This window comes from Onychomys torridus, chromosome 5 (genome assembly GCF_903995425.1).
Source record: "Onychomys torridus chromosome 5, mOncTor1.1, whole genome shotgun sequence".
Taxonomy (NCBI): Eukaryota; Metazoa; Chordata; class Mammalia; order Rodentia; family Cricetidae; genus Onychomys; species Onychomys torridus.
This window is the reverse complement of record NC_050447.1, coordinates 4,788,445-4,803,030: the sequence shown is the minus strand read 5'-3', so window position 1 is coordinate 4,803,030 and position 14,586 is coordinate 4,788,445. Positions and strand designations below refer to the sequence as shown.

General features: G+C 43.7%; 1 protein-coding gene across 4 annotated transcripts in view; it reads left to right on the top strand.

The window, feature by feature from the left end:
• Ednra (endothelin receptor type A) overlaps positions 1-14,586 on the top strand; it is a 98,586-nt gene that overhangs the window by 48,243 nt on the left and 35,757 nt on the right. For 3 of the 4 annotated variants that reach the window (XM_036188072.1, XM_036188071.1, XM_036188070.1), the window contains exons 4-7: positions 2,409-2,607; positions 6,302-6,454; positions 10,744-10,877; positions 11,205-11,313. In XM_036188072.1, coding sequence (XP_036043965.1) covers positions 2,409-2,607; positions 6,302-6,454; positions 10,744-10,877; positions 11,205-11,313 — 595 coding nt within the window. Of the gene's footprint in view, positions 1-2,408; positions 2,608-6,301; positions 6,455-10,743; positions 10,878-11,204; positions 11,314-13,762; positions 14,344-14,586 lie in introns of those variants that run through there. The other variant, XM_036188069.1, reaches the window with a different exon arrangement.

Here is a 14,586-nt window from a genome sequence, read left to right as displayed (position 1 = left end):
AGATGCACCTCAGCTATAGTCATGGGACACAGACATCCTGTCTCCACTCCAGCTTTTACTGGACATCAGGCTGCCAGATCAATAAGCCACGAAGAAAATAAAATAGAATGGGAAATCAAAATAAGCACCAGTCTTTATCTTACTAGAAAGAACCATGAATTTTAGGATGCAGTTTGTGCCATACCTTAAAAGGTACTTGTGGCCTGTTTGTGTAGCTGCGTTTTAGTCCATTCTCAACTAACCTGTTCTTTTTTTTCCACACATTCTTATACACATAAATCTTACCCAATAATGTTCTGCAAACATTTCTCCAGCAAACTGAGCTGCACATAAGTCATATGGTGTCATCATAATACACAAAAGTTTATAGGTTCTGATCTATAAACGAATCTGGGGCATTGTTAACCTTAGGAGCTGGGTTTCACAGCCACGTACTGTGTAGACACACTGAGATAGTGAGCTAAATATAAATGACAAAGAGCTCATTTTGGTGAGTCTGGGTGACTTGTACATTGCTTTGGCTTATTGATTAATCTTCAACAGTAAATTTCATGTCCTACAAGCCCAAGTGCTCCTGTCTCCGATGCTCTGGTCTCTTTGACAGCCTTCTTCTGGCACTGTTCAATGAAAGCTATAAAAAGAAAATGTTCCTTTTCCATTGCAACAAGAGGAAAAATTTCAAGAATGAGACCACAAAAACACCATGCCATTAAAAAATAAATAAATAAACAGAGACCATGCTATGTCACAGGTCTTTCTTCATAGTGAGTCTGACACAGTCACTATCAGTCATTACCTCAAGTCAGAGCATGGAGTCTCTAGGCCAGACTTTCTCCAGACATTTAAATGTGATTGCTATCATAAAAATATTAAATAGCCAGGCACGGTGTACACAAGTATAACCTCAGTACTTGGGAAGTAGGAGCCAGGGGGTCAGAAGCTTGAGGTCATCCTAGGAAACATAGTGGATTCTAGGCCAACCTGGGCTACATGAGACACTGTCTCAATTCATACATACACCAAAATTATTGAAGTGAAAACTAAAGAAAGTAAGCATGATTTCTTAATGTAAAGGGTTGCTTATATTTTACTTATTATTCATTTGCACTTATGCCCTGTCATCCGTATGAACTATTCTTTTCTGTTAGGTTGTTATCTGAAGGTCAGGAATGAAGATACTTGTAACTGTTTGTAATTGTTCCATATTCTCTTGCACAGGACTGTAATGGGAGTCAGTTAACAATCCTTCACTACTTACAGAAATGGCATTTGTTGAACTTGTCGCCTAATAAAGCCTACTCTAATAATACCTTGAAGATCAAGGAAGGGGATTAACTATGGAATATGGGTGGTCCTGATTCGCTCAAGGTTCATACACTTCATTAGTAATGTTTCAAGTTTTGTTAATAAAGAGAAGCCAAGAGTTGGTGGTCCATGTCTTTGATCCCAGCACTCAGGAGGCTGATTCAGGCAGATCTCTGAGAGTTCAAGGCCAACCTGGTCTACAGAGCAAATTCCAGGATAGCCTGAAACTATCTGGAATATGTATTATGATTTATATATATATACATACACACATATATATATAATATAAATACATATTGCTATGGAAAATTCTAGCAGGTTTCACTTATTCACCTTATTCATCTCCTCCTTGCCCCCAGCTGTAAGCACACAGACACACCCACCTGCTGGTGCCACTTTCTAAATATGATAAGGTTTTCTTTTTACTTTTACCATTATTTATTTACTTACCAGTTTATTGTCAATTTCATGCATATATGCAATGATTTATGATTAGATTCAACCCCCATTACCCTCTCGTTTCTTCCCTTTCCTTCTGAACCCCTTCTTCCCAACTAGTCCTATCTCCTACCTGCCCCTCAGTTTAGTTAGGTTACTTATGAGCTTGGGTAGATGGTTACTTTACTGGAACACAAACAACTTAGCAGTGGCCACACTACCAAAGAAAAAGACACTGCCTCCCTCTACTACCATGAACTGCCAGTGATAGCTAATCAGGAAGGGTTGAGCCTCACGGGTACCGCCCCCACCATGATGGATGGTCGAAGGGTTCAGTCCTGTGAAAAGCTTATGCAAGACTCCATAGCTGCTCCATGCTAATGGTTACCGCATCGTATCTGGATGACTGTTTTATCACACTCATAAATCTTAGTTCTCTATCGATTTTAGATTCAGGCGTACCAGGCCATCTGTTTCCAAATGGGCAAACTATTTTTCTTTGTCTTGTTTTATTTCACATCAAGGTTCAAAGAAAATTCCTCGAGAGCCAGTTCTTCTGCCAAGGGGAGGCACTTTCCAGTCGAAATTAGTTCAAAATATACTAACTTGGTTTTCCACCTTTCTTTCCTCTCCCCCTTTCTCCTTCTGCCCCTCCCCCTATTTAGGTATAGAGCTGTGGCCTCATGGAGTCGTGTTCAAGGAATTGGGATCCCCTTGATTACCGCCATTGAAATTGTCTCCATCTGGATCCTTTCCTTTATCCTTGCCATCCCAGAAGCAATCGGCTTCGTCATGGTACCCTTCGAATACAGGGGTGAGCAGCATAGAACCTGCATGCTCAACGCCACGACCAAATTCATGGAGGTATTGATCACTTGCACAATTCACTCTCCATATCAAAGTCAACATTCTAACTTAAAGACGTGCTAAAGCTCTAACTGAATTAGCCAGGGAGTCACCGTACTTCACTGTCTGGAGGCTTACCGGTATCTCCACAAGGCTGCTGTGCCTCTGGCCGTGCAGATGTTCCTCAGCTGCCCGGAAGGTGACACCAGCCTGTGTGTAGCTTCTTAAATAGAGCAACTGTGTAATCTCCTATTGTCTTCTTATTGTGCAACTATAGACAAAATTGTTTTCTGTACAAGGAAGGCCAAGGCAATTTATTGAGACTACCTTTCTAAGTACAGAATGTAATCTGTCTTTATGATTAAAAGATACAGAGAAGACCTTGCATCTGACAGACATGCACATGTTACTTGAGGAAACTCGGTTTGCTCAGTAAGCTTTCTGAACACTAATCTTATCTACCCTAAAAATATTTCACAACACATTTCTCCAGCAAAATGAGCTGAATGTGTGCCCTGTGGGGAATCATTGTAACATATACAAAACTGTAGGTTCTGACCTGTAAGCAAATTTAGTTAAAAAAAAAAAAAAATAGACACCCAGATTCCTAGAGGTTGGGCTTGCTCATTGTAACTAGGCTGTCATGCTTACCTGGGCTTATCTTGATAGGGACTCTAGACCTGGCATTCCTGAGCACGTTAGCATTGCTCTGAAAGGCAGGTGCCTGAGCGCACTGGGGAACATGTTTCAGAACGTGTATTCCCTTCGCAAAACTGGTTCCGGGTGGACAGGACAGAACCAGCAGGTCACCCATGTCCCCTGAGTCAGTAAAAGTATGTGCTTTGATGGCAGCATCACCTGCTGGCATCACCAGCATCACAGACAGCTCCAGCTGTGCTTTCCTGAAGTGGGAAATTCACCAAATTCATGGTTTTGCAGTTGATCGGTTATTCTGCTTGGAAATTTTTATTTTAAAATTAAAAGAACTCATGAAAACTGGCAATCTCAAAATTGAAGGTTTTTTTCTTACTGCCTTTTTTACTAGGTCAGTTTACACTATGAAAAAAAAAAAAAAGACACTGGGATGGCTTAGCCCATGTTTAGGATTTGGAATTGGGAGGGGCAGATAAGCATTCTAGACTTTCCAAAGAAAGGCATTAGAGGAGAGAAGGTCCCATAAGAAGGCACTTTTGTCCCCGGAAATGGACAAAAGGAAACAGGTGCCATCAGGAAACCTGAGGTTTCCCTGTAAGGGCTTGAGAAGAGGGTGGCCGCAGGTCACAATGAAGGGCATGTCAAACTGGTGAGATTCTGGAATCCACGTTTTTTCTTAGTAACCCCCCAACTTCTTTCACACCTCACTCTTCAACTTTGCTCTGCTCTAGAGTGTCCCAAAGCCCTTTCCAATCCCTAGCTGATAACATGAGTTCAAAGAGAAGACTCTAACTCCTTTCCCAGTGTTGCTCTGTCACTGGGGGTGGGGAACTCCAGCCAGCCAGCTGGGTCACCTTCAGACTCAGGCTGCTGCTTCTAGGCCACACCCACTCAGCCTGCACTTCTTTTTGCAATGGGATGGACTAGGGGAGGTCTGTTTAACAGTCTGAAGAAAAGAACTCCGTTGGGAGTTTGCACTTAATCTGGGATAGAATCCAGGGGTCTAGGAGATTGGGTGGGAAAGAAAATGTGTTTGTTTTCACTAAACTTCTCATGAAATCTGTCATTTCCTCTGACTTTAAATGTAGATGATAGCCAGGCGGTGGTGTTGCACGCTTTTAACGCCAGCACCCAGGAGGCAGAGGCAGGCAGATCTCTGTGAGTTTGAGGTCATCCTGGTCTACAGAGAGAGTTCCAGGACAGCAAGAGCTACACAGAGAAACCCTGTCAAAAAACTGAAATAAAATAAAAATATAGATAATAAACCACTGTAATGTTTAAGGATACCATGATTTTTTAGAGAGAGAAACATATGTGCACAATCTTGAAATATTAATACTCATTGCTAGTATTAATGCTCAATACTTAGTAGTTTTTGGAGCCATTATATTATTTAACCAGACACATATACTATGTAATTTGTTGATAAATGCATATCTTTATCAGAATTTTATTTTCAGTCTTTTGATAGCTTCATTTCAATGTAATTGGTTTTCACTGTGACCACATTACATTTAACTTTGTGCTTGTTAAAATATAATGTTGATGTCTGGGAATTTCATCAATTATAAAGCTGGGCATGGTGGCACAGGCTTGTAAACCCAGTTCTGGGAAGGCAAAGGACTGCAAGTCCACAGGCTTTAGCCAGATAACCTAGCCAAACAGGCCAGCCCTAGGTCCCAGTGGGAGACTCTGTCTCAAAAAACAAGGTGTGGGCTCCTGAAGAATGGTACCTATGGATATTCTGTCCTACACACATGCACATGCTCACATCAAGCACACACACACACACACACACACACACACACACACAGAGTATTGTTTTCAGAAGGAATTCTCACACTCACCAGATTTCCAAGGGGGTCTGTGGATTCGACAGTTAAGAAACCTTGCCAGGACTTGGTCTTCTTCAGCCATTTTTAGCTTACATAAACAGCCATGAAGGGCTGGCTCCTTCCCATGCACAGAAGGTGCCTATGTTCAGGACCAGGGCGATCATATCTGTGTGAACTGACAGAGCTATCACCAGAGGATGCGCTACCGTCAGAAATAAACGGTCTGGGGAAAAGCATAAGAAAGTAAAAGGCGTGCCTTCCCAAGTGCGAGGTCAATCAGTAAGCTTTTGAGTATCATTGTCCAACTTTCATTTTTATTCTCCTTTAAAAAGACAGAAAACTGAGGGCTAGAGAGGTGGCTCAGCAGTTAAGAACACTGATTGCTCTTCCAGAGGACCTGGGTTCAATTCCCAGCACCAATATGGTGGCTCACGACTGTGTGTAACTCCAGTTCTGGAGGATCTGGCATCCTCACACATACATGCAGGCAAAACATCAATGCACATAAAATAAACAAAAATAAAACTTTAAAAGAAGACAGAAAACTGAACAACCTGTATTTGTGTTAATCCTTGTGCACAGAGAGAGAATGCCAAGTCAGCCTTTAGCTAGAATGTCCCCACTCAGTAGTTTCCAGGTGGCAAGTATTAAGAGAGAGGGAGAGGAGTTATTGATGGCTGGCTGACTCTGGGGTCACATACCAGGCAAAGGGTTAAGTCCCACTAACCACAGCCACAGATAAGCCATTCACTGTTAGCCTTCACTGTCCTTACGTTAGACACTCACATCAAGTACACTTTAAACACAATCAAAGAGTCGGCTGTTCTTATCAAAATGTTGAGGCTCATCAATAAACAAAGATGAAACTGTCTTAAATTCCATTTTATGAACTTCAAGAAGAGACTCTTTTTGTACTGATTAGAGCTCCTCCATTTTGTAATAGAAATCAGCGTGAAGTTCACAGAAGTATCCTTGTAGGGATAATTAGATAATTTTAATGCACATTTTTTCATATGTCATAACCTAGAGTACAGCACTTGCCTAGTGTGTGCCAAGCTCTGGCTAGGCAGGATCCCATGCTGAAAAATAAAATTAAAAATAAATACTGAGCACAATGCAAGTTCTCCACTGCTGTCAAAGAGGGTATATATGACCACATCTATAAGCACAGAGACTATCGGCTTACACTCCAGCGTCTGTCTTCCCTTTTCCTCACTGAACAGTTTTACCAGGGTGTGAAGGACTGGTGGCTGTTCGGGTTCTACTTCTGCATGCCCCTGGTGTGCACGGCCATCTTCTACACTCTCATGACCTGTGAGATGCTCAACAGGAGGAATGGCAGCTTGCGGATTGCCCTCAGTGAACACCTCAAACAGGTAAATCTCCATAGTGCCCGAGAACTTGGCCGAGGCCGTTTTCAAATCAGCAAGCCTGCGGGTAATTACTAATAAAAGCATCGCAGTCAGCTGCCACTGTACAAATGACAGTGGCTCCATAAGTTTAAAAATAGAACTGGAAAACTTCATTGCCTAGCATTTTTTTGCAGTATCTTTTCCATGCTAAGACATGTTGAGATAGGCAAACACCAATGTATTACAGTTGCCTACGCTGTCCAGTACAGTAATATGTTGTACAGATGTAGTCTAGGAGCAACAAGCTGGACCACACAGCCTACTGTGAGGTAGATAATACCATCCAGCAGTGTGTTAGTAGACTCTGTGGTGTTTGCACAGTGTTGAAATTGTCTAGCTACACATTTTTCAGAACATATCTCTGTCTTTAAGTGGCACATGACCATGTCGTATGTAACAGATTTATGCTGATTTTCTAAAAATAAAAGCGTTCTCTCATAGCTGTTCTCTTTATATAGCCTTAGGAATTTCTTTTGGGAAGTAGGAATCCTGCCTGTGAACCAGATGGCCTACAAGGCTGGGCTTAAAGATAGTTAACTTGTAATTATTTTGCCATGTGTGCGTGCATGCCCTGAAATGGGCTTGTGGCTACGTGGGGACAGAAAGATGCACATGGCCATCTTCCCTCGTGGGCTTTGTAGTGTAGTTGTGGAATAAAATGCAAATACAAGCAATTAGAAAATAAGATGATGAAGTGCAATCCAAGCAGACATACAGTACAAAGCCAGGGCATGAATGAAGTGGAACTATGGATAATTATCTGTGGTTTGGGGACAGTGAGGATAAATGTCATCTGGTGGGAAAGCAGAACAGAGATGGAGGACAGAAGCCCTGGGAGAATGTGGGATGTACACCACGCAATCAGGAGGAGGAAAATGGAAATGAGTTTGATCAGATCAGTACCTCAAATGAGACTCAAATAAATTATAGGAAATTTGACTGAACACAGAAAAAGAGGTGAAATCTTGGAGGACCCAAAATTTTAGAAGGAATTTGAACATGCCAGTGGGAGCTAACGTGTCTTTTAGGCAGCAGCTCACTAGAATAGTTATACGTGCTTTGAGTCTTTAGAAGGCAAAACTTGACTCTTAAACCTCCTGTCACGTCAGCCAGGCGGTGGTGACGCACGCCTTTAATCCCAGCACTCAGGAGGCAGAGCCAGGCAGATCTCTGTGAGTTCGAGGCCAGCCTGGACTACAGAGTTCCAGGAAAGGCGCAAAGCTACACAGAGAAACCCTGTCTCTGGGGGGAAAAAAAACACTTCTGGTCATGTGACCTTGGGTGGATTACTTCATGTCTCTAAGCTTCTGATTTCTCATAAGTATGTAATAATATATTTGTAGGTTGCCAAAGGCATGTAAGATTCCCAATAGTGTCCAGTTCCTAGTAGATACTCAGCATATGATTAATTGATGTTGATTCATAGAGTTAAAGTAGAAATGGAGTAGTTCTTGGTAGCAGTGGGAGAGTATGTACTAGCAGTCAGTCACAACGAGAGGCAGCAAAAGCTGTTGTTGGAGTCCCTAAAGCTAGCCACATAGTTACCACACACAAGCACATATCAGCACCTTTTCAACCACTGCTCATTTCCTGGGCTTCAGCCCCTTGTCTGCAAACTGGCTGTAACAATACATGAATCGGTACTGTTATGAGAATCTCAGGAAGAGATGTGCACTGTGTGCTCTCTGAAGTCTGTGTGTCACACAAATGGGAGCTGTTACCTTTGACTGACAGCAGCATTCACCCTGAGAAACTAGCCTGACTTTGTTCAGGCTTGGATGTTGCAGATACTTCAGGTACAAAATTAACCCTTTAAGGCCAGGTGTGGTTGCTGTGGGATGGTCTGTATGTTACGTGTGGTGTGTTGCTCTGATTGGGTAATAAATAAAACACTGATTGGCCAGTAGCCAGGCAGGAAGTATGGGCGGGACAAAGAGAAGAGAATTGGGGCAAGTGGAAGGCAGAGGCAGAGAGACCGGCCAGCCACCACCTTGACAAGTGAGATGTAAGGTACTGGTAAGCCACAAGCCACGTGGCAAAATATAGATTAATAGAAATGGGCTGAATATAAGAGTAAGAGCTAGACATTGGTAGGCCTGAGCTAATGGCCAAGCAGTTTAAATAATACAAGCATCTGTGTGTTTATTTTATAAGTGAGCTGTTGAACTGACAGGGCTTGGTGGGGGCTGGAGAGAAGGTTTCCATCTGCATGTGGTGGTGCACTTCTTTAATCAAGCAGTAAAGTGGCTGAAGCAGGTGGATCTCTATGAGTTCAAGCCCATCCTGGTCAACACACCCCAGGCTAGGCAAGGATAAATAGTGAATGAAACATTGTCTCACAAACAAACAAAAACAAAGACAGCTTTACAAAGCCCCCAGCCCTGCAGATGGGAATGCTCTATGTCCCTCCTCCAGACGTCTCTCTGAAACCACATCCCAGCTGGTGTCATGACTGTGAGGTATTAAAGGTTCCAATTCTTTGGGCTGCAGCAGCAGTTTGGGACAGTGGTCTCTGTGAAGGGCTCAACTGGGTATGTTTATTTTAGGCTTACTGAACTTAATGTTAGACACCTCAGTTTGAGTCAGCATTATTTTCCAGAATCATATTCCAACCTGTTTGCAGTCAGTTTTGTTTAAGGTTGATTGGCCCAGTTACAGACAGGCTGCATTCTATGTCCCTAGTTATACTTCTAAATGTGTGTGGGGTACCTCAGCGGTGTGGACACAAATGAAGGGTAGAGATGATTCCCAGCCTCAGAGACTGTAAGCTCCAGCTAGAGTCGGTCCCTGGTCAGCATTCCCAGTGTTCTGACCATCACAGCAGGCGCCCTCCCCTTAAACTCCTGTCTCTGGAAACTATATGTCATTTAAAAAGAATTTTGAAATTAAAAGCAAATTTCAACCCAGGCATAGTAGTACATGCCTATAATCTAAACACAAGAGAGAGAAGGCAAAAGGATCTCTTGGGCCCAGGAATAGACAACCAGCACGGGCAACAAAGCAAGCCCTGTCTCAAAATAAGTAAATAAAAGCAAAGCATTTCCAACAGTAGCTTCAAAAGCAGACACGAGTGGAAATGGGTTGCTTTCTCTGTACTTGTCCATCTTCGTGTTGTGTCCAGTCACCTTGGCTGTCATTCCATCACTAAGGCCAACTGCCTGATACCCAGCTTTCAGCTAGTCCCTAAGTAGTCGCCCGCTACCATCCGCATTCTCCAAAACACACATGCTCTCAACAAACACAGTTGCTCCCAGGCTTAGACTTACAAACACACATGCTCCCAGGCTTAGACTCACAAACACACATGCTCCCAGGCTTAGACTCACAAACACACATGCTCCCAGGCTTAGACTCACAAACACACATGCTCCCAGGCTTAGACTCACAAACACACATGCTCCCATGCTTAGACTCACAAACACACATGCTCCCAGGCTTAGACTCACAAACACACATGCTCCCAGGCTTAGACTCACAAACACACATGCTCCCAGGCTTAGACTCACAAACACACATGCTCCCATGCTTAGACTCACAAACACACATGCTCCCAGGCTTAGACTCACAAACACACATGCTCCCATGCTTAGACTCACAAACACACATGCTCCCAGGCTTAGACTCACAAACACAGTTGCTCCCAGGCTTAGACTCACAAACACACATGCTCCCATGCTTAGACTCACAAACACACATGCTCCCAGGCTTAGACTCACAAACACACATGCTCCCAGGCTTAGACTCACAAACACACATGCTCCCAGGCTTAGACTCACAAACACACATGCTCCCAGGCTTAGACTCACAAACACACATGCTCCCAGGCTTAGACTCACAAACACACATGCTCCCATGCTTAGACTCACAAACACACATGCTCCCAGGCTTAGACTCACAAACACACATGCTCCCAGGCTTAGACTCACAAACACACATTCCCTCATGCTTAGAATCACAAACATACATGCCATCATACTTACAGTCAGCCATGGTATTGACTCTGGTCAGTTCCTGCCTTCCTCCTGGCGTTGACCTCTGCTGTTGTCCTTGGGACATCTCGAGCCTGGCAGCTGCCCAAAGGCATAGTTAATGACTCTTCCACAAGACAGTTGCCCTCTAGGTCTTAAAAAGCAGATGTCGTGTGAGGGCCATTCTCCTGACTCTTCTCTGGTGTCTCCTCCCATCTAGTATGTCACTATTTCTGCCATACGACAGCACTGACCTCTACCTTGTCTGCATGCACTTCCCCTTAGCGTCGAGAAGTGGCAAAGACTGTGTTCTGTCTGGTCGTCATCTTTGCCCTCTGCTGGTTTCCTCTTCACTTAAGCCGCATTTTGAAGAAGACTGTGTATGATGAGATGGACAAGAACCGGTGTGAACTGCTCAGGTATGATCCCAGGTGCCCACAGAGGGAACTAGAGTTTCCCAGCTTTTCACATTTATGGGATATTTACACTCTTACCAGCTGACACAACCCATAATTGGTCCCAGAATCTGTGCAAGTCCTGTCCATATCTTGCTGCTACCTTCCTGAAGCTGTGGCTCAGGGATTTCCACTAACCAAGGCATTGACCCTACAGTACTTCTTAAACAATTCTACCCGCCACCATGAGACATGGCTTCAGGGCAGCAGAAACACTGGTCTGGGGGATAAATGCTATTTAACAGATTTTAAAGCACTGTGTTTTGATGGCACTGTTTTCTTTTGCTCTAGCTTCTTGTTGCTCATGGATTACATCGGTATCAACTTGGCAACCATGAATTCTTGCATAAACCCAATAGCTCTATATTTTGTGAGCAAGAAATTCAAAAATTGTTTCCAGGTAAGACTGTTTTACAAGCTCTCTCTCTCTCTCTCTCTAAGGGCTGCCAGATGAGTGTACTCCATACCCAACTGGCATGGCCACTTCTGTTTACTCCTGCTTTAATCAGGCACATCCCTCTTGGTTTGAGAAATGAAAATCACTTCCTCTTACCTAGAAAGAGGGTCCAACTGTCAAGAGAGCAGAAAATCAGTATATATTTGGGTTACATGTTCACAGGGTAAAGCTCAAAGGACTGGCTTACTTGCATGCGAGTTCAGTGCCTCTCTTCAAAAAGAATGCTCAAATATAAGCACACACATTTTAAATACAGAAAGCCAATTCACACCTTTCATTGTCTTAGACTTTAATTGGTCTTAGGCAGACATAAGCTCTGAGACTGAGAAAGCTCTCACTAAAAGCAATTAAATGGTGCATTTAATAACAATCTTTCTGAGCTGGAGAATTGGTCCAGCAGTTAAGGGCATTCACTATTCTTGCAAAAGCCCCAGGTTCCATTCCCAGCACCCACATGGTGGCTTAGAGCCATCTGTAACTACAGTTCCAGGGCATCCAGTGCCCTTCTCTGGCCTCCTTGGACACCACGCACACATATGGTGCACATGCAGGCAAATACTCCTACACATAAAATAAAAATAAATCCCAAAAGTAATAAATAATAGCCACTCCAGGTAAAGTAAATACTTATTATTCTGGACATCTACACTACTGTGATTTAACTCATAGTCCGCTTTCCTGTTTCAAATCTCCTTCCAGACAAGCCAACAACATCTTTAGGAGCTCCAGGAATGTCACTGATGTGTCACTTTCCAGTTGTGGAATGTCGGTAGCATAGCCCTAATGTTTACTGGTTGCATTAGCTTGGGCCAAGATGACTAACTTTAGGTCACAGTACATATTGTACAGAACAGAGCAGAGGTCAGGGTACAGGCCCTGGAAGAAGCAGCCAACCTTGGCTGACAGCACAGCTCAGCATTTGCTAATAGTCTCACCCACATGTAATGGTGTCCCCTCCAGGTCCCTCAGTCACCTCACCTGAAAAATAAATGAGCTAAGTAACCATCCAGTAAGTACAATTCAGTGTGGATGACTGATAGATGGATAGGTAGGTATGTAGGTAGGTAGGTAGGTAGATAGGTAGATAGATAGATAGATAGATAGATAGATAGATAGATAGATAGATAGATAGACAGATAAATAGATAGACAGACAGACAGACAGATATGTGTCTTGGTTAGGTTTCTATTGCTGTGAAGAGACACAATGACCATGGCAACTCTTATAGAGGAAACATTTAATTGTGTTGGCTCACTTACAGTTCAGAGGTGCAGTCCATCTTGGTGGGGATCATGATAGCATGCAGGCAGGCATGGTGCTGGAGAAAGAGCCGAGTGTCATCTTGCAGGCAACAGGTAGTCAACTGACTCACTAGGCAGTATCCTGAGTATATGAAACCTCAAAACCCACCCCCACAGTGACACACTTCCTCCAATAAAGCCATATCCACTTACCCACTCCAACAAAGCCACATCTCCTATGACATGGGATTATGGGGCCAATTACATTCAAACTACCACAAGATGATAGAGAGAGAGATATGATAGATGATAGATAGATAGATAGATAGATAGATAGATAGATAGACAAACAGACAATAAGTACCTAGCATGAGTGTGCTATTGTTTAACATAGAGAAGAAAAACATCGTAACTGCTCTCATAGAACCCACGATCTAAAGAGAGACAGACATATTGCCCATGACACAAGCAGGTGGGAGCTGATAATGGATCTTCAGCTGCCATGACTTTGAGGTCTCCTTGGAAAGGTTACAAATCACAAAGTGCTGGGAGTAGGTTGGCTCACATACAGGTCCTAACTAGTGTATTTTCATATGCTGCACTTGATATCACTTGCTGATTAATCTATATATTAATTATAGGGCAGGGTAAATTTCCTGTTAAAAATCCTCAGAAATTTAAACACTGTGCCTAAGGGAACGGCCAAGGGGAAGAATCCAATCTGGAGAGCCCTGCCTTGTAGTTGACATTCTTGGGCCCCACTACCGTTCTTCCTAAAGAGCTATCAACAGCACCTCCAGCCGGGGCTGGCATGAGGGTCAGCTGAGGTACTGATAGATGCCAGGCACAAGTGGGATACACTCTGATGAAGAGCGGGTACCCAGGCCCGATCCCAGCTGTGTCTCCTCAGGCCCTAGAGAGGCCCCTCTCCAACCAGCACTGCCATCCCTCCTTTTAACCATGAAGAACACAGTTGCAATGAAAAGCAAGAGACTGTTGCTCCTAATCTCTGCATGGCCTTGACAAGCTCCAGCTGTCCTCAGTTGTCCACGGGCATTGACCGCTCCCTCGTGGGCCCCAGGCTTTGATGTGTAGCTGGGATAGGGAGGCAGGCTGACGCTGTCATTTACACGCTCTCTCTCCCACCCCAGTCATGCCTCTGTTGCTGCTGTCACCGGTCCAAAAGCCTCATGACCTCAGTGCCTATGAATGGAACAAGTGTCCAGTGGAAGAACCATGACCAGAACAACCACAACACAGAAAGGAGCAGCCACAAGGACAGCATGAACTAACCCTCTGCAGAAGCACCAGTCACTGTGTCTTCAAGTCCCAGTGGAAGGAACCATCACACAGCAGCGCTGCGCCCCCAAACCTCCCAAATTCTCTCCCCTGGTCCTCTAATCCATTCCAAGAAAAGAAAAGCTCTCCTGCCCTCCTAAGAGCATGTGGTGGAGTGCCTTCCAACCACAGTCAATGGGTCTTTCTTAAGTTCTTTATATGATTTGCATATTTTGCATGTCATATCCAACACTTGAAAATTATGAGAGCTGAGGGAGAAAGGAGATTGTTCAAGGAAACCACGTGATTTCTGCAATCTTTGCATGAACACAGAGTTTGCAAGTTCATGACCAGCATTCATGCAGTTCTATGGAACAGCCACTGAGAATGCTCATCACAGGACTCTAGAGCAGGGGTTCTCAACCTTCCTAACACTGGGACCCTTTAACACAGATCTTCATGTGGTGGTGACCCCCAACCATAAAATCATTTTTGTTGCTACTTCATAACTGTAACTTCATTACTCTTATGAATCATAGCATAAATATCTGATATTTCTGATGATCTTCGGTGACCCCTCTGAAAGGGTCATTCAACCGCCAAAGGGGTCTCAACCCAGAGGTTGAGAACCACTGATCTAAAGGTTATGCTGGGTTTACTGGCACATGCCTATAATCCTAGAATTGAAGAAGTGAGC